The sequence below is a fragment of the Augochlora pura genome, chromosome 8 (assembly GCF_028453695.1).
Source record: "Augochlora pura isolate Apur16 chromosome 8, APUR_v2.2.1, whole genome shotgun sequence".
Classification (NCBI taxonomy): domain Eukaryota; kingdom Metazoa; phylum Arthropoda; class Insecta; order Hymenoptera; family Halictidae; genus Augochlora; species Augochlora pura.
In genome coordinates, this window is record NC_135779.1 from 1,033,334 (window position 1) to 1,060,730 (window position 27,397).

General features: G+C 49.0%; 1 protein-coding gene across 8 annotated transcripts in view; it reads left to right on the forward strand.

The window, feature by feature from the left end:
* The window catches only part of Sarm (sterile alpha and armadillo motif), a 110,619-nt gene extending 83,526 nt beyond the window's left edge, over positions 1-27,093 (forward strand). For 6 of the 8 annotated variants that reach the window (XM_078188575.1, XM_078188569.1, XM_078188573.1 and 3 more), the window contains 10 exons: positions 7,353-7,484; positions 10,280-10,500; positions 11,162-11,426; positions 13,375-13,542; positions 22,419-22,520; positions 23,775-25,772; positions 25,857-26,023; positions 26,137-26,355; positions 26,448-26,484; positions 26,957-27,054. In XM_078188575.1, coding sequence (XP_078044701.1) covers positions 7,353-7,484; positions 10,280-10,500; positions 11,162-11,426; positions 13,375-13,542; positions 22,419-22,520; positions 23,775-25,772; positions 25,857-26,023; positions 26,137-26,323 — 3,240 coding nt within the window. In that variant the 3' untranslated portion in view covers positions 26,324-26,355; positions 26,448-26,484; positions 26,957-27,054. Of the gene's footprint in view, positions 1-5,087; positions 5,506-7,352; positions 7,485-10,279; positions 10,501-11,161; positions 11,427-13,374; positions 13,543-22,418; positions 22,521-23,774; positions 25,773-25,856; positions 26,024-26,136; positions 26,356-26,447; positions 26,485-26,956 lie in introns of those variants that run through there. The other 2 variants (XM_078188576.1, XM_078188570.1) reach the window with 2 other exon arrangements.
* The last annotated feature ends 304 nt before the right edge of the window (positions 27,094-27,397 follow it).

The window sequence follows — 27,397 nt, forward strand, 5'->3', positions numbered from 1 at the left end:
TATTAGGTAGGTGAGAGCAAGCTTTATTAGGCTGACCTGTGTGTCACTTTTGTCAAAAAACTGCGTCACTAAAAACATGGGTCAAAAATGGGTCATGCTTTGCAATCGATGCAACCCTACGTCCGATAACGAGCCCTTCCGTCTCTCTCTATTTTTCCTGTGGCCATTTCTGCGCAACGAAACCACTAATCGACCTTTTAGTTTCGCCAGACGAAGTCCGAGGAATCGAGGAAACCGCGGAGCAATCGCCATGGAAATGGAATTGCATTCGAATGCGTAACAAATGCAACGAAACGGAGCGTGGAGCGTGTTCGATTGGTTTTAATTGGCCTGCGATCCCGCTCTCTCCGTCGGCCGATTGAACGTTTAGCAGTTGCTTCACCCCGGAGGAATCGCCTTCCAAGATTTCCCTGTGTCCGTTTTGCTATTTCGTTATTCGAAAACGACTATTGATCCGCTCGAAGTCTTCGAATACCTTTGTTGATCGTGTCTTGTGCAATCGATATTATTGATCCAATCATTTCATCGGCGACGCCTAAAATCTGAAAAGTTCCCATATTCAACAAAATGTACAATTTTCTATACATTGAACTATTTGTTCGTCCATAATGGAAATTATTCACGTACGATGGCAAACTGTAGCACGCAAAAATATGCGACATATATCATAGTCGATGTTGATTTAATTCAGGATCAAATTCGATCGTTCTAATTTCTCCACGCGATGATCCCTCGGACAAAGAACAGATACAAAAGTCCTCGGTGTCCCGTGAAAGTCCCCGAAACCGGTCCTCCGGAGCATTCACCTAGCGCCTCGACCCAAGAGCGCGCACCTACCGGCCGAGACGGTACGGTTCCAGAAAACGGTTGATCGATCGATCCCCGGCCCTCGTCGCGCACCGATCATACCCACGATTCGCCTGGAATTATTCCTCTGTTTACTAATAAATGTTCGACGATCGTTACATCACACGTCGATATTTCTGTCGCGGCATATCGACGCGAAGATATCCGTCGGCCGATAACGCTTATCAGGCTCCGGCGATCGGCAGCGATTCCGTGAATCGGTTACGGCGCATTCTAATTAAAGACGATCGATAGGCAGGCCGATCGATTTTTACGCAGATCCACCGTTTTTCGGTGGATATCGTCGGCGGCAGATTCGCGTTCGATAAGAAGCTCGAAAAGGCGGCCGGTCTCGCGCGCCCGATGGAATTCCTCCGTTCCCCCCGGGGGCTTATCTCTCGCGATTCAATGCCACCGCAACGACCGGCCCGAGGAATTCTCCTCGGCTAGGCGAGAGAGAACTCCTTTATGCGCGCGTAGAACCGGAGGAACGTGTTTCGTTCGAGCCGAGAGCCGCGCCGCGCGCGCCGAGAGGAATCCTTTGTTCGAACGGACGCGACCGTGTCGCGCACACCTTCCAATCCCGACGACTAATTGCTCGTACACCGAGCCCCGTTCGATGCAACCCTTCACTCGTACTGCTCCCCTATGGCCCGCTTCTCCCGAAAACGCGATTAAATTGATCGAGAAATCAGCTGCGGATTTTACGCGTTCGTCGCGGAACATGTTGACGAAATTCGTTGAAACCACCATTTTCTCGTTTAATAATACGGCAATGAAGGTAAACGGCTAAACTCATCAATTTGGCGGAAAAAGTGATACAAATTTAGAATTCGAGTGTCCAAACGTGCAAGCATCGTCCATATCGCTGTTCCAGGAACGCTCGTTATCTGTATTTTATTATTGGTTTCAATTTCGAAAAATCGAAACCGTGCGAGGACGTTCCGCGAACGTGTCGCAACGGTCGCGCGTTCTGAAAGCGACTCTGTGGCTTGGTTTACGCGGAAGCTACAGTAGTCGGCATTGTATTTGCGACGTGTTCGAGTTTGGAAACAGAGCTGCGGGGATGCGATAAGCTTATCTCCCTCGGTTAAAACCTCGCGTTTCGAAATTCCGCTGCATAGAGGAGAGGCGCGCCTCTTTATCGGCTAATCGGCAAGAAAAATCCGCGGCGAAGCTAGAAGCATCGAAATTATCGCATAGTTGACGAGGAAAGCGGAAAATGATTGAAATATTTGAGATATTGTTGCGACGACGCGAGACAGAATTAAAAAACCATCGGGCTTTCGATGAAAGCGAAGATTGGAGTAAGAGAAGCGTGTAATCACGGCCCGGTTGTAATTCGTCGGCTCTAATCTCTCGAATCGATTCTTTGTGCCGCTCGAAATCCGGCTTCGAACGTGAACTCGTCTTCGAGGCTTATGGTCGCCGGCTCGCGCGCACGCGTGCACACGCACGCGCACACACACCACCGGACTTTGTACAACGACAGTGTCACGAGGAGACGTCTCCGAATCGCCTCTTTGTGTCTGGCGAGAGCCAACACGCCTACAGCTGTCTGCCAATGTTCTGCCCGATAGAGTCTCTTGCCCGTTCGAAGACAAACATCAGAGAACAGCGGAATTATTTTCGTCGAACGTCCGGCCGATTCATCACCCTCGAACCGATCCTACGACGATTTAGGCAAACGGTATCGAATTACGTGAATTTTGACGAGGACTCGACACGCGAGCCGGTTGAAAGAAGATTACGAGAGACAAAGAGGACGCTGGCTCGAGCCCTGCGAAACAGGGAGCAATTAGGTCACGCCCACTCGGAGCCTTTTAAGCGAGGAGAGATTTTTAGGGGATGATGAGTCCGGAGAGCAATCGAGTCGCGCCCACTCGCACCATTATGCAGCACAGAGAGAAGCCTAGTTGTCCGCAGAATCGTTTCCTCGCGATCTTAATCCCCGAACGGACTCCGCTATCTTTTCGTTCAGCTTAACTCGCAACGCCAAGTTCGCTGACTCCACCAGCACAACAAAGGCTTCTTTTCCACGAACACGGTAGTCGGAGAAATCGTGAGAAATCCGAGCCGATAATAAACCGAGAGGGAAATTGATCTCTTGATCGCGGAAATTGTAACGAGTTTGCATTTACAGGACCCCGAATCAAGTGGCGCCAAGGCGCTGCTCGTAGGTCGCTTCATCAACGCATCTCGCGAAGAGGAGCTCGCGCGGGATATTATTTGGTCGCTGACCTATCAAGGCGGCCTGCCGCACCTACCCTATCAATTGCTCTTTTTCGTGTGTGCCTCTTCATCGAGCCTCTCTCTCGCTCTCCGCCTGTCCCGCTATCTCGCGTTCTCGTCTCACGTCGGCTTCCTTCCTCTCCATCGCGAGCGAGAGTCTCCCTTTCTCCTTCCGTTCTTTGTTCGCCGCACGGGGAATGGAAACTTCTCACTTTTCCGTGGCCGGGCCCCGCAACACGTGCACCGGTCCTCGAGGACACCCGGTACACTTTCGCCAAAATTCCACGCGGCGACGATCCTCGAGGCTCTCCACGAGTTTTCTTCCAGCACCTCGTTAGACCGCATTCCTGCCTTTGTGCCCCTCTTTTCCGTACGCCAGATGCTCGCTTTCTTCCGTCTGTGATCGGACGCGATGATCGACCACCTTGACTCCGATCCTCTCGCCGCTATTCGGAGGACACTAAACCATGCTGTCCTTTGTGATCTCTTCAACGATCGGTCTCCGATTTCCTGTCTTAGAATTATTCGGATCGCGTGGATGCTTCCGTGGAAAACGATCAACTAAATTCCTTTGTTTCAGCATACAATTTCTTGACCAATAAATCATTGCGTTCTTCCTCGATAGATAACACTGTAAAAAGGAAAGCTTAATGTCCAACTTAGTATTGTAACAAAAATTAGAGAAAGGCTCTGTATAAAAAACAGGAGCTTGTCAAAGTTTTGTAAGAGTGACTTTTTTGCTGCTCGCCACGTTTCCTGTTAAATGAAAAACGTTCGATCTCGGCTTTATCGCGGGAACCTTGAACCGCGCGCAAGAATCTTCTTCTTTTACAAGATGGCGGAACGATTGCTGCAACGTCAGAAATCTTTCTCGGATCGATCTCTCACAGAACTTTCACATTCTTTTCGGGCAAGTTCCCTCGTTAGGAGTAATTCGTTTTATCGGCCGTTTCGGAGATTTTTATAGTAGCCCGTGTTAAACCTGTCGCATCGCCGCGTTTACGTTGAAAGAGAGCGTCTTGCGAAGACGGAATTAATTCGTGTAACCGGAGGAAATTGATTTTAATATCGCGACATAACCGCGAACGAATTCCTTGGTCATTAATACCGAAATCGCGTAGAAAATAACAGAATTCAGAGAAGCTCGATTTTTCGGTCCCATTAAAGCGCGCCACGGTCTTCTCCGTCCGCTTTAAGTAGAATGAGCGTAAACTGGGACACAGATAACTCGTTTCTCGGAACAGCGAGCGGACAAAAACGCGTCGCTTTTTGCCGGTCGGCACCCGAGAACGGCGTTAAAACACTTTTCCTTCTTTCGGTGGACGCAGACAGCTTTTTACCCTCGCAATCTCTACCCGCCCTCGAATTTTTATGCCGCGTTCGATTTCGGTGCGAGCTTCCACTCAGCGTGGCTACAATTTATTCCAAACTATATGCATATCTCTACATGTGCTTCCATCGTTGCTTACTTTCCAGTATCGTAATTCAATTTTATGTAATTAAATTGACACCTCCACGACGCTCGTTCTCCATTTGATTCGATGCCAGAACTGCAATTAAAAAGAACACATTTAATCGAACAAATGTCTCGCAACCATATCTTTAGAATCTCGATAATCCAGTGCCTTGAACCTAGCGCTTATTAATTGCTCCGCCGTGAAAGTCTGTCGTTTCGACGAACGCGATACAGCGTCCACCTACGCAACTTTCCTCCGGAACGATTTAATTATCGCCTCGCGCGGAGATGCTCGCAAACAGAGACACGCTCGCGAATCGTATCAACGACGTATTAGCGGCCGTAAATCGTCCCGCAAACGGTCGTTACGAAAGCGAATCGAGCGAGAACGATCCCGATGGTAATAGATCGATTCACGTGCGCGCGATTATTCGGAGGTATTCGTAAGTTGGCGGGGCCGCGTGGACGGCGTGTGCGCGCGCCGCGCTGCGATCGCGGATTGCGCGGTGCAGCTGCGCCAGCGCCGCAAACGGTCAGTTCGGCTACGACCGTGGCGCGACGTAGATCGTGTCCCCGTGTGTTTTTGCGTTCGATCGTGAACGTGTTGTCTCTCTCGCCTTTGTGCCAGCCAGCCGGTAGAGAGGTTAGTCGTGTGTACTAACCGTTCGCCGAAAGTCAGCCGTCCGATCGCCAAAAATCGCTGGTCTATGGCGCGGAGACCATGTTTAGCGAGACGATCGCGCGATCGCGCGGCCGACAGCTGAAAACGGCGAGCGACGATGACACGTGAAAATCCGTGTCCCTGCGCGGCCGCTGCAACAACGGAGATACGATTTCTCGTATCGATGCTTCGAGAGGTCGACGGTGTAAGTGCTCGCGTTCGAGGTTCTCGCGGAGATAAGGACTATGGCGAGGCGGGTAACGGCAGATAAAGAATACAGAAGTGCGTGCCCTTGGTGAACTGTCAAATGGTTGGTCTCACCTCTCTTTATCTTTACTTTTCTCCGTAGGGATCTCTCGCTCCTTTTTATCGCGTGAAATACGACCTCTGTCGACCTTGAAGCACACCGCGACCATTTGATCGGGGCATACGTTGCCGCCGAAAACTGCACCGGCACTCGAACACTGTCGATTGCGTAGCTCGATACGGTCTTTTTTATTGGAGGCATCGCGTGTCGGAACGAAACGATAATCCGAGTCGAACGCCGTAGGATAAATTGGCAATCGAAGCTTGGGATAAACAACGGTAAGATGTGCGAGGAGATTGTAGAATTGCGGTCACGTTGTCGGCATAATTTCAGGAAGAATGAATCGTTTGTCAACTGGTCCGGACGTTTGTTTCGCGACGTTGCTTGGAGGAGAGTACGTGACGGGACCGAACAGCGAATGTGTCCGTGCAAGCAGGCTGGTGCAACGGTTGAAGCGAGACAGACGCACGCGCACCGGCGGGCATGTCCTCCGTGTTTACGTTCCGCCAAAACAGGGTTCTTTTTTACGAATGCTTTCGAGGCGGACGCGTCGACGTACAATGATCGTGTTCCCATCGGTTCCGTTGACCACAAGGCTCCATTTACGTAACGAACGGGTTGCGAGACCGCATAGCTTGCATATCTCTTTTCCAAGAACGTCCAAGCGCGCGTGGTACGCGGCGACGATCCAGGCTCGTAGCAGCGGGTGCCTTTTCCCTTCCGGTTCGATGCGGTTGACGCCATTTTCCTCAAAACTAAAATCCCGCCGAATCGAATTCGGTTCAAAGAACTGTAGAAACTCTGCCGAGGTTTCTAAAGACCGCATAGGTAGTTTTTTCAGCCGGATCGGAGACCAATTAACCGTGAAAGGTCAACCACTTTCGAACGAATTTCGAGATCCGGGATCAGCTGGCAGAACTCTGCTCCGAGGCAATATTATTAATGAAGCACGTAGGTGTAGCGACTCGATTTGTTGCGCGCCGGAGCTCGGTGAACGGTAATCAACGGCCACAAAAATTCGAAAATACGTCGTACCGGAACGATCGGGACCGTAAACGCCTGCGGTGCACACGTGTAAGACTACGTTACCGTTCTATTTTATATTTTCACGATGCGATTGATTTCAGTTACGCGAAGCGATCACGGTACGCTGTAGTCTGCCTATAGTACGGTATAATTGTGCTATAGTTCGTCTAGGATACAGTATAATTGGGCTGTAGAATTTAATTGTACTAGAGCGCGATTAAAAAATGATGCAGGCATGTTGTAAGCCTACATAGATGCTGCGCAATCTGTATCGCAATCTGTGTATAGTTTTACATGATTGCATTGCAGCTTGACTATAGCACAAGCCTGTTATAGTCTGAACGATTACGATAGAAGCGTCTTACAGCCTGTCGAGATGTTCTATAACAACTTTGAGACAATGGAACTATGACATTATATAATCGCATTACAGTAACAATTATGACAACAATGAGAAAAAATTGTCTTCGCGCGACTACGTAATTGAAGTACATTGGCATCGCGTGACTATTGCGTCTATCCATTAGACTGACTATAATTCTACACCGGTTCGCGCAAAGTGCTGCTAGTACTGTGTCATTATATTGTACTCTAATCTTGTTCTCTCGCTATTATAGACCAGTGTCGATTTATGACTATAACCGTAACACAGTGAAGAATACGACGGTACGATGAAAATGTAGAACTACATTCTCGTAACGCGGTGCTTCTATAGCGCGATAAAGAATATAAAAACAGTAGAGGTATAATCTGCGGCGATTTATATATAGCGATCATTGTTTTTTTTAAGCAGACGTTTCAAGAGAGCATAATAATTGTTTCAGATGTCGGAGTTCCCAGTGGAGGGAGGGGAAAGCGGTGACATGCATTCTGTCATGGAGAACTTCCAGAAGAACAACATCGTGACTGGCAGAAGTCATGTCACGCATCATCCGCAGGTCACCACGTCGTCGCAGGTAAACCTCTACGAAATCAATTTTCCGTAGACGAACCGAACCCGCGCGAAATCCGGTTATATTCGGCGCGCCTGTCGAGCGATAATTATGAAAGAAGCCGGCGTTTGTAAACATTTCAGCGATAAGTCAACATCTAGCGAAACAAAGTGCGATAGGTTGACCAGTCATCCGACTACCAAACGACGCCAGCAGCATTCGATGAGCAAACACGGAACGTCGTGCTACCTACCGTGCCTTCTTTCTCGCCTAATCGATGGCTCGTATGATACGCAAACGATCGCATTATCGACGAATCCGGGCGACGACTGTTTTGGAAGCTGGTGCGAAAAGAGCTTCGATTTCGTCGAATCACCGACTTCCGCGAAACGACAGGAGGAACGTCGCGACGTCTCGCCCACGAATCTCGTTTTCCCGATCTTCGGATTATTCACCCCTTGATGAGGGAACGTCCAAAATTATGTTACGATCGTCATCGTTCGCGCGATTGGTCCACGTGGCGGCGCAGCTTGTTTACACGCTGGTCGAAAGTCACAGACGAAATCCATTCGATACGTCGAACACTTGCGAGAGCCTATTTATACGGGCACTCGTTTCGGTTCGAATTGCACCGAAATAGACGTTTCACGGAGCTGTTGCAATCGGCAAGGTGTTGGCAGCTGGCCGCCGTGCAGGTGGAAAACATTGAACCCTCTCGGAACCGCTGCAGACACTCTGCGTTTCCCCGAAACGAAGCCCATCCAAGTAGCACCGTTTCGTAAACTCTGCGACCCGAATCGTTAACGCTTGGCAATCCAGACCGCGAAATCGGGTTCTTCTCGAAACTGTCTTTAGTCGTTAGGCGATCTTCGTGTAGGAGATCTATCGGCAGACACGATTGCGCAAGGATACAGAGTCCACGTGTTTCTGCGCCGCTAGTTTATACGGTTATCGTCATCTTCTTTTAATTACGTCTCGGACTTGGATCGAGGCTCGTTTTCCGAGTGGATCGGCCCGACGGCACTCGAGACACGAGACTCGGGCTACTTTGGTAACCTTCTTCGTTGGTCGCGTAGACGTTCGAAGCTCGTGGAACCTTTCATTGGCTTGTTACTGCAACTTCAGCAACTAGAATCTTTAGCATCAGATAGTCAGTTTCCTGAAGAATGTCAAGGCACAGAGCCTCGAAGAATTCCGAAGAATCCGGCAACGATCTCGAGCGGAGCTCGTAGAATCCGAGAAATCTCAGCTGGACGTAGAGAGATCATGAAATCCGCCGTTAGCCGGCCCGGTACTCCTATCCGGTTGAAATAATTGAATAATCAGGGGACCGGTATTGGTGTCCATAGGATTGCGTAATGTCGCCCACGTGAATTTTTTCCCGCCGGTCGACGGAGACTTAAACTTCCAGGTCCGGGAGCCTTGAAGACCGACTTTCTCAAGGCTCGTTCGTCGAGACCGTTGCCTCTCTTCGAATGCTGGGTGTTTGGCACTATCGGTCCGTTCCCGTTTGGACATTTACCAGAACGGCATATCGTGATCCGCGTTCCTCGCGACTCGCGTTAATTGGAACGGAGGGCAAGACGACGAGCGAACACGTTCCGCCGTTATTTTCGGAAGCCGTTCTTTTTCCCGACAGACGTCCGCAACCGCGCGTGCTCCTCGGGAGAGGCTTTCTCCATGCGGAGAACGCATGGACAATGCCGGCGAGTTCGCATTGCCCCTTGGTTACACAGTTGGCGACGCGATCAAAGAGCTTGGCGAACCGTCAAACGGTTTATTTCGACGCGAGTGCCGACAGAGTTGTTACAGTTTGTCACGGTTCAGAACGCTCGCCTCCTTCTTTCTTTCTCTCGTGGAAACATTGCTCCTCGAAGACCCGTCTATGCCAATTCCAATGCCTAATGACAACGTCCTTGGGTTAACTACGCGGAACCACGAAGACGGTGGTCGAAAGGTCTAGGCTTGAAGTATTGTCTTAATTTTTCACTTCACGGTCTTTGACAAATGACTTCCCCGAAAGAGGCAACTTTGAAAACATCTGCACGCGCAGCTGGAAGTAAGCAGAGGCAACGTGAAGTGGACGGACACGCGTTTCAAAGTACATTTCCGTTTGCAAAAGATTTTTATCGCGTATAAATTCATAGTACCCTAGGTGGTACCTTTCAATTAACCAGAGAAATATATTCCATGTTCTAAGTTTAATCAAATTAAATAGAGGTGTCTGTCCATTGCATGCCGCTTCTACTTCCGAAGGAATTCCAATTTGACGCTAGGAAAGCTAAAGAGAGCGCGCGCAACGATTTCGCGTCGGTATTAAAAATTTGTCCAGACGGGATGACTCAGTCACCCAATTTTAGCCCTGTTTCGTATTTATCCGCGGCGGCAACAAAATCGCACTGTTTTCTCGAGCGTGCTCGATCTCTCCGGATGCTGTTTGTTTGAACGAACGGTTGCCGAATTCTGCTCTCGGTTTACCTTCTCGCGTGGAACAAAGGAGATACGCGATGTGCGTGTCCGTGCAACCGGGTGGCTTGAAAGCAGCGCGTCACCGTTCTTCAACGGTTACGAGAAAATCGCGCGCGAGTATTATCGGATTCCTGGCCGGCGGAAAATAAATATTATGCAAACGAAAGTCACGGAAAAGTGACTGAGAAGTTGTTCGCGGGAAAAACGGGATGGTGGGGCGCGAATACGAATGAGTAAGAGAGTAGAAGTCGAGTAAGAGAGAGAGAGAGCAAGCGAAAAAGACGAATAGGCGGGAATGACTCACCCCACGTGGATTTTAAATAGAACGTAAACGGCTTTTGACTCGGCAGATGCTGACGACGAACCAGAGCCAGAGCAGCAGCAGCAGCTCGAGCAGGGTGGCCAAGTCCTCGCAGAGGATTCTTACCTCGTCCTCGTCGAGTGAGATGAAAGCTACCTCTATGAAGAACGACCTCAGGGAATTGAAGCGCGGCATATCCGAGATGAAGAACAACATCTCCACCAACTTTTCGCAGCGGTTGCGCAACAGCATGGAGAACCTCGTTGACAGGTGCGCACACTCTTATCGCCTTATCTACCATTCTTTTCATTCTCGTGTTTCCAAAGTACCAACGACAGCTTTCCAGACATTCTTTAATCAACGCGCGAGCTGTCATCTTTATTAATCCAAGTAAATAACTTGGTCCTCTTCGAAAACCATTCTTCGCAGAATTGTCTCCTAAATTACAGAAAGAGTAGATCTCTCTTGGAACCGACGAAACATCCATCCTGTGTCTCTCGAAAAATTGAGAAAACAATGTCCTTTAAATCCCAATTGACATCTTCTCGCTTCGCTGAAACGATCGTCGATTACTAACCAAGAAACATCATACCCCTTTGTTCAAACTGAAAAGCATCGACTCCTGAAGTCGAAGGAAGGCTTTCGCTCCGAATATTGGAGCAATTTGCCGGTGCATGCGTCCTCGTGGCGGAGCAGAAAATAGTTCAAAAAGTCCCTAGAAGTTGCTCGAATCCCCTAACGCCACGTAATCGGCGAAGTCGCGGTCCAAGAATTATTTATAAAAGCGTATTCCCGTTTTAGCGTCATCTCTCGCCGCGTTCTATGTTTCGCGGCAGTTCGCGAACGCAGCTATCGAGTGGGCAGTCCACGTGCTCTCTCTCTCTCTCTCTCTTGTTCACCGTTCAACGAGAACTATGGCTTTTTGTCACAGGGATGGGAGCGGACCGGAAGAAACGGATTTGACGGAGCCATTGGTCACGTTCCCTGATCCTGACACGCCACCCCCTTCGACAGGCACGGTTACTTTGACCGGAGGATCGCCCTCCCAGCTGAGCTCTCTGAACTCGCTGAACAACCTTCACAACATGAGCCCGCCGATCAGTATGACGAACATCTCGAACATGACCAATCTGCCTGCTGGACAGGAGACGATGAAGTTCGAGCAGAAGAAGATGACCTCTGCTTCAAAAACTAAGGTCAGTCTGCCGATAAAATCTACATTTATTTCTTCTATCGAATCGTGTTACTTTTGAAACGACTTAAACGTTTATGTTGTTCATTTCTTTTAAATTAGGATAGTCGAGATCATACATGAGGAATACTGATGGTTAATCATTACTTTCTGCGCACTGACTAGACAATTTTCAAAGGATCGTTTCCGAATTTCCACTATTCTCCTGACAGTATTACTCTATAGAGTGATATATTGCTCTACAACTGGACTGGAATAAAAATTATAATTCCAAAGGGGATTGAGAACATCGCCGATCTGTCACGTGTAGCATTAGCTCGAGAAAAACTTGCACGACGTTACAGTCTTCGTATTAGATACCGATCCGAGGGGTTTGCGCGAAGCATACTTGCGATAGATCTGCGGTAGCGGTTCGATTAGAGATTATTAGCTCTCATGGGATTACAGTAGATTAAGACCGCCGCTGGTCAGACCAGTTGGCCAATCGCGTTCTCACACTATTTAGTATCGATGAAAAAAAGTATCGTCCATTTAACGATGTTCCAATCTGTTTATCTCCCATTATCGATGATAGATTGCAACTTTCTTTAACGATAGACTACCTTATACATTCATAGAACTTAGTAGCAGTATCTTTTTATCAAACCTACACGGTAGCTGTTTCCGGAGCTAGTTTTATTAATTGCAAAGTATGCTGTCGAGACTTCTACAGACTTTTCAAAGAAACTCGGAACTTCGAACGAAACCTTGACTTCGCAGCTCGCCGCGCATTAAAGTCTCCGGTGGCCAGGTGCTCCATAGTAATTAGCAAGAACCGCGAGCGTCTTCCCGTTGATATCACGAATAGGAAATAGAAGGTGATTTACGAGCCCCGACGTCCGACAGTTTTCGGTGCCGCGAAGGCATCCGAAGCTGTTCAAACCGTTTGATTCATGCGCCGAAATCCGGCAGCATCTCAAAACGAGGACAATTTTAGAATTCGACCGGGTTCTCTCGTTCGATAAGCGGCGCGTAATAATCGATGTCGCGTTTATACGATCGAGCTGCGCAACGTTTGGCCGTAGGTGCGGTTTCCTCTCCGTTGTCCTTCACCTTATCGTCGCCGCGAGCCCGTCATTGAGAGGAGGAACATTGAAAATTCACGATCGCGTTCGTCGTTCTTCTGGCTTGCGAGCGGATCGATCCCAGATGGTCTCGCGCTCGTGACGAAAATTAACGGTGAAAATTCTCGAACGAAGGAAGGCGTTTCTCGCTGTTTCTTGCAACAGATCTGCAGAACTGATTTTATTACGCGCGAAGGTTTAACAATTGTACGTGAATTTTTAATGCTTGTTGGGCGATAATCGGAAGATCCGCGACGATCTAGAACACGTTACTCGTGTCAGTTATTTTTACCGTTGAATGTCACGCCCTACCGTCGACAGCTGATCTCTTTCCGCTTGGTTTCTATCTTTAACTTTACTTCCGTCACGCCGCCGTCGAAACTTCTCCCCCTTTTTCTCTCCCGTTTTCTGCGGACCAAGCATTGTCGACGAGCGAGGTCAGTTTTCCATTTCTCCGGTTTCTGCCCAACACTCGACGCGAAAAAACAACAGTCGAAAAATACTAGTACGTAAACGACGCTCGCTATACTTGTACCGCGAGCAAACAATGTTTTCACCGGAACATACCAGCGCGCGAATAAAATAGTTTATCGCGTTCGGCAGCCTCGCCGTGTATCCAAAATATCGAAAACAGACTCGTAGTTCTCTAATTCCAGTAATCTGTCTCGCGTTGTGAAACGAAGATGCTGCGCAGCGCGATAAACGGTTGCGCGAGAGATACAGCGCGTCCGGTATCGCCGCCGCGATAAAGTGTATTTTTTATTTTTATAATAATATAGTTCGTAACGATGTAACCAGTTTCTTTTTCGACGACTCTGTCTAACCAGTGGCGGTTCGCAACGATTTCAGGTTGTCACCGACGGATTCAGCGCCGAGAAAGCGACCGCGAACAGTGCCGAAATGAGAGCCCTGCAGACGGGAGACGTCTCGTACAAGGAACAAAGCGCCGCGACGGCGGCCAGAGCGAGGGTGGAACTCGACGGCGTATCGGCGGAAAAAAGCGTCGCTGCTGCAAGGGTGAGTGAACTCGATCGTCCTCCAAAACCACCCTAATACCTTCCCCTAATTTTGCTAAATATTGCCCTAAACGCGTTTGTTGTCTGCCGTTTTACAAAAATCTCGAACGTTTCCAAAAATCTTCTCTTACCAAATCACTTCTCTTCAACTCTAAATAAAGCAGTCTCAGACTAAATTAAATAACTCTGATCTCAGAAATAAAAACTTAAACCGAAGAATGTCATTACCTTATTTCGAGGCTTATTTTCAAGTTCCCTAAATCGGAACTCCGAATCTCCGAGTGAATCGATAAAAATTAGGCAACAAAGCAGAGGGAAATTATGCAGTTCGTCGAATAAGGAAACTCTGGAGCAACATAGTGTGTGCTGGTAGAAGCATTGCCTTTATTTCTTTGTAATGTGGCGAGCGTGTAGGGAACTGTTGGAACAGTATTCAACGGGCTGCGGCGTGAGAACGAACGATCCTCTGCCCATTTAGGCGACAAAAGGATCTAAAGGAAGGCGGTGTGGTGCTCTGGGTGCGGCCTAAACTCGACTCTGTAGAATAGTTTGGCACGGAACTCCACGCGCGGACTAACCTCCGAGGGTCGTTGACACTGGTTGCAACTTCGTGGTGACGATCTTCGAGAACCGATGCCGTTCACTGATACCAGATAAACAGAGCACGCTCCGGATAAACAGAGTACGCTTTGTCGCATTCCGGGAAACAATTTGAGTGGCACGCCGATAAGGTAGTTCCTAGTAACAATGGAGAATCGATTAGATTTCAACGATGTTTTTGCTATTGATTTTAGAGGATTCTTTTCGCATCGTCGGCTTTATCGAAATGAAATTGGAGAGAAGGGTAAACAAAATTGTAAATTCGCCTTAACACCGGCGACATCAGGTTCGGGTTAATTGGGACCCATGCCATAAATATCGGCTAGAAGACTAATAAATAAACGCGACACGAGGTTCGGGTCTATTAAATCTAGGAGACCAATAAATAAGATTGCAAATCAACCTCTAAACCTACCCTGTTACATTTTTGTGAAAAAGGGTCCGCCACATTCGAGCGTTAAGAACAAATCATTGTTCAATCCGACTATGAATCATGCGACAAAGCGATCGATTTATCGTGAAACGATACGGGCAGTGTTTCCAAACGTTTCTAGAACTCTGAGATGATCCAAGGGGATTTCTGAAATTATCTGACGAAAATATTCAGGAAATGTTGCAACGACCGCTCGACTAATCGGTCGATAGCTTATCTGGCAACGACAACGTCTCCCCCCCCCCCCCCTCTCTCTCTCGAGAGAGAGAGAGATTGAATACTTTGCGGACGAAACGGTGGCCGGTCGTAGGAAGCTGCGGTTCCTCCTCCGATCGGGTTATTCGCCTCCCGTGGAAATCGTCGAACTCGATTACAGGGGCCCGTTGTTGTTGATTACGCACACAACGGACCTGTTTTCAAAGGCACAGCGCGCGCGCGCGCGCACTCTCGCCGCGTCGCCGCGCTAAATTTAGCCGTTTTTAGCCGGACCGCTGCTCTCTCGGCAGTTTTTGACTCATCGACGGAATTTTTGAATCCCAGCCAATTACCCTAACGTCGCGCAACGCTGTTCCCCGTTCCTCCACCCGCCAATCAAAAATCATTCCACGTCGCGAATCGTTGAACCGCTTTCAAAGAGTCCCGCTGTCAGCTGACGACGCTCGCTTTCGCGGATGCGGCGGAGTCGAGCACTATTCGCCGGCCTGTCATCTCTGTTGCAATTGCTTGATCACAGATTTTAGTATACATCCCCCTCGAGAAGTGTTAGGACACCTGCTGTGGGGTTGTCGGCGACTCCATAATATTTTTGAATTATTTACAGACAAATTATTTTTATTGTCAAGATTTTACTCTGCGTCACTCGCAACCCTGCAATGTTACTCTTCCACCCGAGAAATAGAAAGGGGTCGTCTAGGGTTAATATATCATTCTCAAAGAATACCAGGGGTCATCTCGTCAATTTACGAAGGAAAAATTGAGAAAGCAAGGAACCGGGAGAAAGGACAAAGAATAAAAGCCGACCGGCGATAAATCAGAGCAGTCGAGACGTTTCATCGATCCGGACGGCGGCGAGCAATTTTTCGGGCGACCGTAACGCGGCAGGTTCACCGCGGCCGTCGAAATTCCAGCGCGCGTAGGCGTTCAATCTCGTATTTAATGGAACTTTCGCGTGGCCACCCTTCGTTTCAAAGGCCGAGCGAAAGGGCAACGCGTGTTTCCGTAGTTACCCGGGGATCGTTCTCGCGTTATAACCACCAAGGAGCCTTGACCCGCGCGATACACGCGCCGTTTTTTCCTTTATCGTAGATCTGTTCTCACGACACACCGAGCCGCGGCACCTCGATCGAAATCTAGGCTCGCGGCTGCCTTCTCCGCCATCCTTTTATCGAATCCGGAATTGCCCGCAGCGATTAACCTTTCGCGGTGCTGAAAAGCCACGATCGCGCGGTACGCGGCCATTTTAATCGAACGCGCGCGCGATTCTGCCTTCTTCGAGAAGAATTCTTCTATATAGTAGATAAAAATAAAAATCTTCTTTGACGGTTGACGAGTCTCGTCGACTTTCGACGACTCTTCTCGATCCTCGAGAGGCTCCCGTCGACGCCTTTGCGGCAAAGTACCGCATCGTTCGCGCACGATGGCGCACGAAGACGTTGGTCGCTGTCTACGGGGGTGGCGGCGGTGGTGGTGGGCACATGGGGGTGGCCGTGGTCGACTGGAACGCCGGGAAAACCACCGGCGGCCCGGTCGATACACCACCCCCCCAGGGTGAAACAGTTCGTTCCTGGCGCTGATGGTCGTCGGATCTCGCGCGTGTGTCCATGGGCCAACAATTGTCCAACCTGACCCGGAGACTCTTTCCCATCCTGAGACCACCAGGGTGCGGCATCGACCGTCGGAAGATCATGGCTACCGATCCTGGGGTTGGCAGCAAAGCCACGAAAACGGTACGACAACAACGCTCGCGTTTGCTTGCTCCTTTCTTTGGCTCGGAGAAACGGTTGCAGTCGTCGCGATGGAATCGATCGTCCGAGATCTTATAGTTCGCCTTTCATGTATAGTTTGCCTTTGGTGCGCAGTAGTGGTGGTAGAAGACTCTTACCGTTGGTTCGCTGTGTTCCATAGCGTTGTCATAGCCCCGGTTTTTCAAACAATCGATTTCTTCTCGCGTTTATTCGGAGCGATTTCCGAAATTTCATTCAAGCAATCCGCCCTGAATTTCGCATTAAATTACTCGAAGACCAAGAGAACGTACCACTATTTCTCGTCGGAGAATGTTCGTTATTAAAATTCCTCAACATCCACCATGATCGTCGTTTGCCGCCGTCAAGACCGTTGACGCCACCCCGGCGTCATTTAAATGTTCGGTGGCCACCGACGCCACTCGAGCATCGCTTATTTAATTTCCGCGGGTTCTAAGAATATTAATGGCTGCTAGATCGTTCTATGAGCTTAAGAAATCGTTCAACCACGAATTCCGCAGGGATTCGAGTTCCAGGAGAGCATCGATCCTTCGCGGCAGCACGCTAACGCGAGCACCGATCGATCCGCCGCGTTATGAATAGATTGCGGAGTTGTTTACGAGGAGTCCTCCTAGAGGGAATTTCCTATGACCGACGCTGAGCGGAAACTAATTTCCCATGAATCAGAGGATCGAAAGCAGTCCGCCGAGAATTTATGGATCGCTCTATACATAGTCGTTTAATAAACGAGCGGTTTTTCGTCGGGGCTCGCCGCGTGGACGCGACGTATTACAATAGCCTGCCGAGAGAAGGTGCTCCGTTGCGTCGAAAATTCTGTTGCCGGCATCCAACGGTCGAGAAAACCGTTCACCGACTTCCGCGAATTATTTTCGGGCGCGGAGAGAAGTCACTTTGTAGTACTTTTCGCGACAGTCTCGCCGCGGTTTCGCAACGGTTCCGCTTCATTGTCGCCGCCCGCTTTTGAAGCTTTCGCTAACCGCGTTCGCCGAATGACGAACGCTGAGATCATGCTCCGGATTTCGGTCGGATCCGCGGGAATCGTTGCCAACGGGGAATAGATGTCACCGATATCTTCCCGGAACAGAAATAGAGCCCGACCGCGAATCTCGCTCGTCCGCGATGCCAGCTGCAAAGACGGATTTTCAAGGACTTGTTCAAGGTCCGACGATTCCCCATGATCCAGCCGGGATCGCTCTTCGCTTTCTCAGGGTGTCCTACGACTTGACAACCCTTTAACAGCGGACCACTTTCACAGCTATACCATTGACGATTTTTTTAACATTAAATAAATAAATTCCATTGGTTCGAAAAATAATTGAACAATTTCGTTCGGCATTTTTATCGGTGTTGATAACGTTTCTTTCGCAGTTACGTCATTGTACAAATCGAAGCTGGTGGTATAGTGCCAGAGATAGCAACACGGTTCTCTAAATGTCATTTCCTCGATGCTTGTTGTTTCGGTGGCCATTGTCCAGTCCGAAATCGTGTTATTTATAGAATCGTTATCGTTATCGAGTTTATCTGCTCGAGATAACTGGATTATTATTAGCATCCTCCATACTAGTATATAGTATATTTTATTGTGCAACCATATATAATTGACACTATAGCCAGGAATAGTATAAACATTCTAAAGTTTACGAAATTGCAATAAAGCTTCGGCTATCGTATACCGTGGTCAACGAGACCAACCGCTGGATTTTCCATAAAAATTCAAATTGCAAAGACAAATTCAATGATCGAGCTTCTCTCGCCGACTACTTCCGGTCCGATTGCATAACGACGCGTTTCCTTAAATCTCAAAGAAAATGACTGCAGTCTAGAGAAGAACACACCGATGAGAAACGAACGGCGTTGGCCGATGCACCGCTATTTCTGTTCCGCGGTAAAATAGAAATAGCGTCGCGCTCTTCCGCAGGATCCCGCCGAAAAATCGTCGATCACGTGGCACCGCGTCGCACCTTGACGGTTAGCCGGAAAACAACCGAATTAACCTGCGCCCGCGGCACTTGCGAATCGCGCGCTCTCGGTTCAGTGCGCGTCGCGACACTCGGATCTATGGGTCGAACCGCGCCCCGATCCCGCTTCGCCGCGAACGAAACGCGCTCCACGATTTTATCTCGTGGCGACGGCGCCACGAATCGATCGATCAATCGATCGGGGAAACTCCTCGATCGGCGGACTCTGAATCAGAGCAAATAAACGACGTCCGATTAGACGCGCGTGCATCGGTGACATGCGCCCGCGGCGAGAATGAGCGCGCCGTGGCCAGTGCATCGTTGCGTGAGGCAGCGGAACAAGTTCGATCGCGGGCTCGCGGTAAGTTTTTGCCTAATTTTTTGGTGAGAGATCCTTCGAAGCATAATTTTTGGATCAGAAATCCTTCGAAACCTAATCTTTGGATCAGAGATCCTTCGAAGAAATAAATTCATTTAAGGATCGCATCGCAAGAAATAAATTCATTTACAGGTCGCGATCGAGAATCGTCTCGCGCCACGATTTATTCAGATTCGCGCTCGATTCGGCCAGTTATTTGAAGGGAAGCTTAGTAGCTGACGCAAACGGTGGTCGAAATATATCTGGAAGCCGACGGAGAGACCCGGTACATTTATTTCGTCGAATTTGTTTACGCTCCCGTGTCTCTGAAATACCACGGGCCGAGAATAAAACAAAAATTTCGCCGGAGCTGCGCGCTCCAGCAGCTGTGACTCGGCCGACGCTCGAACGGAACTTGTCCGATATCTTATTACCGTCGAACGAGGAAATGACGTTCCTCGGAAAATACTCGGACCAGTTGCAGGCACAGTCAATAATCTACCTTCTTCTCGTAAAATGAGAAAAGAGAGTGCTTTTTAAGCTGCAGATACGCGTACTTTGCCAAATAGGAATGCGAGTCCAAATTCAGGATATATATTAGGTCGAGTTATAAATAATTTCCATTTCTTTGTCAGTTATTTATTTTGCTTTATTTATTTTATTTATCCTTTTATTTTACCTATACCGAACTCGCGTTTATGTAGTCATTTTTATGATTTCACCTAATAGTTTCATCTAGTGAACTCGTCAGTAAGGCGAACTAGCGGGTTCTACCTTAGATTAGGACAAAACGACGGTTTCGGCGTTTACATAGAAACAGAGACGGTCTTAGGTATTAATGTTCTATACGAGCTTGTATCTGAGCGCAAGCGCTAGCTCTCCGTGCCAGGCTATTTAGCCTATTACCGGCGATGTTGGGGCGATAAACCACTGACAAGAGAGGTGCGCGCACACCTGGAACATGCACGCGCTAGGCAGGGAAAAATCCCCTCGTCTCCATTTAAGGGTCATCCGGGGGGAAGATCGTCCTGGTTAGGAAGCGGCCCACTTAGCCGCCGTGTCGGAAGCAAGATGTTCCCGACACCGCGTTACCAGCGGGGGCCACGAGGAGGCGGGGCCGCCAGCGCTAGGCTCGATCTCTTGCGGATCCACTCGATTGACTCGAGTGGAAGACAAAGCCACCTCGAAACACCATCCTTTTTGGTGTCCGCGATTTCTCGGTGGCTAGACGGTCTTAGGTAGCTTTCGGGAAAGGAATCCATCTGTTGGCGAATGGAGGAGGCAGTCGCCACAAAACAATTGTTTTTCGAACTGCTCTAGACATCGCCAAGAACATATTTCCTTGAACCGCGAGCATCCTCATTTTTCAGCGAAAGGTGAACGCTTTCGTTAGCGTAAAAAAATAGTCTCCTAATGACTGATCACTCCGGAAAAATCAATGTCTTTTAGCAGACAGACAAGACTCTAGAAAAACAAGACTCTAAAAAGACAGAGAACGAAGAGATGGACGATTCCGTTCGAGCGCAAGAGATAGATGTCGGCGCAGCGCGCGCAGCCACTGGGCAGCCCATGGGATCTCATTGTCAGTCTAAAGTCCGATTCACCGATAAGTCGATGATCCGCGACGCCACGTGGAGGAGAAGACGGAGCCGATCGAGGGAAGGGAAGCGGCGAGGAAAGAAATCGCAAGGTGGCCGGGACGGAGAGAAGACGTCGCGGCGACGACAGTGTACACGGCTTCATCGTGACGACACGCTCGGATTATATTTAGAGAAATACGTCAGAAGAGAGCCCCGACCGCGGAGAGGTCGCGAGACTCGGGACGCGCGGCCGATGAGCTTTCGACAGGCCAGACTGTTATGGAGCTCTGTCGCGGAAACTTCGCCGCGGAGATATCCGCGCGGAACGCGGTCTGTTTCGCGGCGGGATGTCTCGAGCAGTGACTCGCGTTTCTCCTCGCGTTCTTCTCGCGTTTCTCTCGCGTTCTTCTCGTGTTTCTCTCGCGATTCGGTTCCCCGAAAACAACCTGCCGGCCGATTTGCACCAATTTGCTCCACGTGCTCGCCAGACCATCTCAGCTTCTTCAGTGAAACTTTCCTCCGATTATTCTTTTACTAAAGTGAATACAGAGTGCAACAGCTAGTCGAAACGGTCGTATATTACACTAACTGTTCAATGTTTATATAAATAATATTTTTTCGTTGGTAAATATACTGTAGTACAGTCATTGATCCATTGAGTTTGCTATCTTCTGTACGCGAATTGCAACAAAATTTGTTTTATTGAACGCTAAATCTTGCCGAGGTTAAGATTCAAGCCTTCCACGATTTTTATTACAACGAATATTTAGATTTAGATATTGATTCGATCATTTAACCCCTTGCTAAATATTTCTGCTAAATATTATTTATTTCTTTTAAATCGAAATAAAATTTGAATCCTCTGTCATCGAAATCTGAGAATAAAATTAAACGAGGACAAACGGGAGACATTAGAATCATCTCATAGCATCAAGGAAATAATTAAAGACGAAACAGTCGTAATGAACGTAGATCTAAGAGACCTAATAGTGCAAGGGAGCAGGGTGCGGCGTAACGATAGAATAGTTCGAGGACTTCGCCGAATGTCGGGATTAACGAGGTGTCGAAAAGCGATCGCAGAAGCGTCTTGATTAGTCGCAAGCGCGGCGTGTCGATAAAATTGTGCGCGGATGATGCACAGTGGACCGTTTGTGGCCGGCCCCCGCGATGCCTATCGCGAACTCGCGCTCCCGCGAATTAACGTCGTTAGCTAACGCGCCATAAGTGGGTCTCTCTGATGCCGTGTTAATTCCTTGCAACGCGTGTCGAATATCGAACGCGTTTATCCCCTGCGGAATGTCTCGCGATTAACATCGGCGCTCCGCTTGGAAGATTTATCGCTTCGCGATGGCATTCGAGATAATAAATCGCGCGCCCCGACGCTCAACTCGTTTCGAAACTCTTGTCCCGCGATTCCCTAAACCGTGAAATTCGTCGCGGACAAATGCCCCTCGAATATTAAATAGAAAATTCTATAGCATATGCTATAGCACATTCCATAGCATATACCATAGAATATTCCATGGCATATACCATAGAATATTCCATAGCACATTCCATAGCATATAATATAGAATAAAAAGCGGAAAAATTCCAGCGGAATGTCGAGGCTCGCGTTTTTCCATCCGGCAAATATTTACGGTTCCGCCATTGTTTCGGATCCGGATCTCGAATTGTTTATCACTTCCGGGAGTTATTTATTAAACGGCAAGTTTTCTCGAAAGCTTTCGGCTTCCACGAACCGTACGAAAAAACTCTGGTTGTTTGGCCACGCCTTTAGAGCGTCGCTTTTGAATTTCAAATCGTCAGCGAGCTCAAAGTCTGCGCGGCGAGGTTGCGCCAAAATATTGTCTTTCCGGTTAGCGGTTGACAAAGGGAATTCCTTAAAAAGTGTCGACCCGAAAGTTAACAGACTTCTTCCTGACCCTGTGGAAATGCTAATAAAGTTATTTTCTTATGGTTCCAGGAGCAGAGAAGCCTGAAGGCTGGCGATCTTTCGCACCAGGAGAGCAACAACATGGCGGCGTCCACCATGAAGCTGCAGAGCGACTCCTTCAGCTCCGAAAAAGTAAGGATTCGATGACCACGAAAGATTCTAGCAAATAGAAGGAACCTTGGATCGCTTCGTTAATTTTACGATACCTTTGTTAACGCTGAACCTACCATTTTTGGTAGATTTAGCGTAAAATAGTTCCACATCGTTGTCGCTAGTCTCCTTTAACAAAAACCCTAAACTACCCTTCAAACTAGGACACCATGTCCAAAGTGTCCAGCGGTTAGCCAGAGTCCCCAGACTTTCCTTGAAGATTTCCTCGAAGACCGTTCTCGGCCGCGTTCCATTCCACTTGGCCCACCACCAAGGAATCCGTTTCCTCGGTCAGCCGGCCACAAATCTTGCCGTTTGAAAGCGCGTCCGTGTCCGTTTGGCTTTTGACGTAACCCAGAGGCCCCGGCGATTTTCTCCGCGAGCGATCGAAGCATGTTGCAAAGTGGGATCCATGCGGATTTAAGCGCGCGTCGGATCGCCGACGGTGCTCAGTCGTTCTTGTTTCCCCAAGCGTCGCGGATCTCGTTCCCTTCCGGAAGAACGAAGGCTGCGACCATGAGGAAGTGGAGCCTCGACTCTAGAATGGTACCCGTCCGCGTCTCTTCTTCTCTTCGCCGCGCGTCTCTCGTCCGACTCAAACTCGATTCGACGATAGGAAACGCGTTCTAGAAGAGTATTTCTGTCGAAACGCGACGACGGTGTTCCGAGGGATGGGAATGTTTGCCGGGTTACGTGGCGATACAGAAATAATGTTTGCATTATCTACGGCCGGCGGACGTGACACAGCCGCGTGATAACTCTTCTCGGTCCGAGCCTGGATACTCGGATGATCAGTGCCAGGAGTGCCTTCCATCGGATCGAGACGAGAGTTCCTGTCGTTTCTAAGTATCGGAGACTGCTGGTTCTCTGCTGCTTTTAGTCCTCTAAAGGCCGATGCGTGTTTCGCAGCAAAAAAAGTCTCGTCGACAAGATTACCAGACATTGGTCTTTTTTTAATATATTTCTAGTTAGATGAGCAAAAATAAATTTCTGAAACAGTTTGTATCTTCTCGTGTAACACAGAATTTGGCAAATAAACTGTCATGTATAATTACTATTGATAAAGAAAGTTCATTTGCCATTCTGTATTATAAAGAAAGATACGAATATTTATAATTTCAAAAATTTATTTCTCCCCAACCCCGTAGATGAGTACCGAGAAATAACAGACCCTGAATGATGTAAATGCTTGAGAATGAAAAATTACAAAAACTGATCCGTCTTTTCCTCTTTCAGAAAGCCATGGCGGCGCAGCAGCAGCGTCAAACAGTAACCTCCACGGGGATCTTCAACCACGAGAAGCACATGGCGTCCAGCTCGCAGTCCAGCATCACGATAGCCTCGAAGGGAGTGACCTCGAAGTCCTCGATGATCACCGCAGCAAACGCGGTGAACCAGTTGATGAACGGGATGAGGCTAGCGGAAGACGAACTACTGTCGTTGCCTCTGGACGACCTGGACCTTCTCTGTTCGAAGTCGAACCCCCAGGACGTGGACAGAGCGATCTCGAAGTACTGCAGCTTCTTGGACAGTTTCGTGGAGCGATTGAAGGCGGACGACGGGAAGAACGGAAAGGCCCCGTTGCTGTTGAACAGGGTGAACGAAATCATCAGGAAAGCTTGGGCGGTGCCGACGCACGGCCACGAGCTGGGCTACACGCTCTGCAACACGTTGAGAACCAGAGGCGGCCTGGACTTGTTGATGTCGAACTGCGTGGCGAGCGACCAAGAACTGCAATTTTCTTCCGCGAGGCTGCTGGAGCAGTGCTTGACCACCGAGAACAGAGAACACGTGGTCGAGCACGGCCTGGAGAAGGTGGTGAACGTAGCCTGCGTGTGCACCAAGAACGCGAACTCGGTGGACCACTCGAGAGTCGGCACCGGGATCTTGGAGCATCTGTTCAAGCACAGCGAGGGCACCTGCAGCGACGTAATAGGATTGGGCGGGTTGGACGCGGTCCTCTTCGAATGTAGAAAGAACGACGTGGAGACGTTGAGGCACTGCGCCGGCGCTCTGGCGAATCTGTCGCTGTACGGAGGCGCGGAGAACCAGGAGGCGATGATCAAGAGGAAGGTTCCCATGTGGCTGTTCCCTCTCGCGTTCCACAACGACGACAATATCAAGTACTACGCCTGTCTAGCTATCGCCGTGTTGGTAGCCAACAAAGAGATCGAGGCAGCTGTACTGAAGTCGGGCACCTTGGACCTGGTAGAGCCTTTTGTCACCTCGCACAATCCCTACGAGTTTGCTAAGTCGAATCTCGCGCACGCCCATGGCCAAAGCAAGAATTGGCTAGAGAGGCTGGTGCCGGTGCTCAGCTCGAAGCGAGAGGAAGCGAGAAACCTGGCGGCTTTCCATTTCTGCATGGAAGCCGGGATTAAGAAGCAGCAAGGGAATACAGAGATCTTCCGGGCGATCGGTGCCATAGAGCCATTGAAGAAGGTCGCCAGCTGCCCGAACGCTATTGCGTCCAAGTACGCGGCGCAGGCGCTGCGACTGATCGGAGAGGAGATCCCGCATAAGCTGAGCCAGCAGGTTCCCCTCTGGTCCACCGAGGACGTCAGGGAATGGGTGAAGCAGATTGGGTTCGCCGAGTGTGCGCAAAACTTTGTCGACAGCCGGGTCGACGGTGATCTTCTGCTGCAATTGACCGAGGAGAATCTCAAGGAGGACATAGGGCTCACGAACGGCATCAGGAGGAGACGGTTCACCAGGGAGCTGCAGAACCTGAAGAAGATGGCGGACTACAGCAGCCGGGACACCGGCAATCTGAACAATTTCCTCCAGTCTATTGGTCAAGAGTTCTCCATCTACACGTACAGCATGCTCAACGCCGGCGTTGACAAGGACTCCATCAGGAATCTGTCCGAGGATCAGTTGCTGACGGAGTGCGGCATCGCGAACAGTATTCATCGTCTAAGGATACTGGACGCCATTAAAAATATGCAACACAATCAGCTAGGCTCGTCCGAGGATGAATCGCCCGATAAATCGTTGGACGTGTTCGTTAGCTACAGGAGATCGAACGGGTCCCAGTTGGCTAGCTTGTTGAAGGTGCATCTGCAGCTGAGAGGCTTCTCTGTGTTCATCGACGTCGAGAGGCTGGAAGCCGGCAAGTTCGACAACAACTTGCTGCAGAGCATCAGACAGGCGAAACACTTCCTCCTTGTGCTGACGCCCAAGGCTTTGGAAAGGTGTATACAGGACACCGAGTGCAAAGACTGGGTCCATAGGGTGAGTTATACCTCGATTACCTGCAACAGAGACTGACCATTTTTCTTAAATAAATTTATTTAACACGTTTGTTTTTATTTGCAGGAAATTGTTGCAGCGCTTCAGTCGCAATGTAATATAATACCCATCATAGACAATTTCCAATGGCCGGAACCCGAGGAACTCCCTGACGACATGCGCGCAGTTTGCCATTTCAACGGTGTGCGTTGGATCCACGATTACCAAGATGCCTGCGTAGACAAACTTGAAAGGTAAATTTTGAAACTGGATTCTTTACAAATGCTGCGCCAACTACTGCCCGTTGGCCCAGCTCTCAACGTCATCTTCAACCATTTATCTAATTGTACCCTTTGATTCTCTTCAGGTTTATGCGAGGCGAGATACCAGTTAAGTCGGATATGTCGGGAATTCCTAGAACGATCGCGTCGAAAGACGTGACCCAGCCGAACACACCGTGCAACACGAACATGCGACAGTCCCCTAATTATCAACGAATGCACAGCAACGAGAGCAGGGGCAGCGACAAAGATTCGACAGGTGGGCGGGATTGACTAGAAGGCCCGCCCACGGCTATACCGAGCAGGTTAGCATTAATCATAATTCCTGTTCAAAATCCCAGCAACTCTAAAGTCCGGGGTGCAACGATTAACATTATTTTTTTTTATTTTCATGCAGCCAGGATTAACAATCACAATAAGACAATCATGACTAGGTTAGTCCGTGATATCAATATCCGTGTTTAAATCGTGTCGATCGTGTAGTTGAAACAAAAGAAATATTATGAAGAATATAGAGCCAATAAAAAGCCGACGAGAGAGTCACCTCGTGCGGAGAAAGCTCGTTCTAAAATGTCGCATGATTTTGTTCCAACTACACTCCGTGTCTCTTCAACTTGTCTTCCATGTTCTGCTTGATCATTGTGCTTTCTCAGTCGACTCAGTACTGCTATCCATGTCTTCTATGTTAAAATTTCTGAGCACAGTGGCGCCAAAGTGTAAGCATGCGTTCCACAAGGAGTTAGTCTACTGTAATCTGAAAGTCTAGTTCTGTCAGTGTGCATTCCCGTCGAGTCAAGTATCCCAGAAGTTATAAAACCGAGGGGCTGCATGGTTGCTAAATGTAATTGCAAAAATACACGATCGCATTAACGTATATAAAATGAACGTACTATCTTGAAACTTCAGATTTAGAAAATCGTCGAGCCCGTCCCGTTGGTTAATGGGCCTGCCTCCCACGTCACCGCGTTTGAAGTTCATTCATACACACCCTGGCGGGAGTCCAGTACACCAACGACCACCGCGTCATCCTCCTTCGCCGTCCACAAGATCTCGTTCATTGGAACTTCTAGATCAAGAAGAGAAGAAGTCTGCCGCTCCAGTAAGGGAGCCAGAACCTCAAACAAGACCAAGATCCAGAAGTTTGGATGGCTTACTAGACGAAGATGGTATGCTACCAGAGATGAAGACTGAAGAATCGACCAAGCAGAAGCAAGATCAGGAGAGCAGAACCGATTCTGGGCCTCCTGAGACTCTGAAGAGGCTCGCCGTTCCGGAAGAAACTGTTCAGAGTGATTCTGAAACTGCGGAGAAGAAGGTGGAGGAAGGACAGGTCAACGGCCAAGCTGT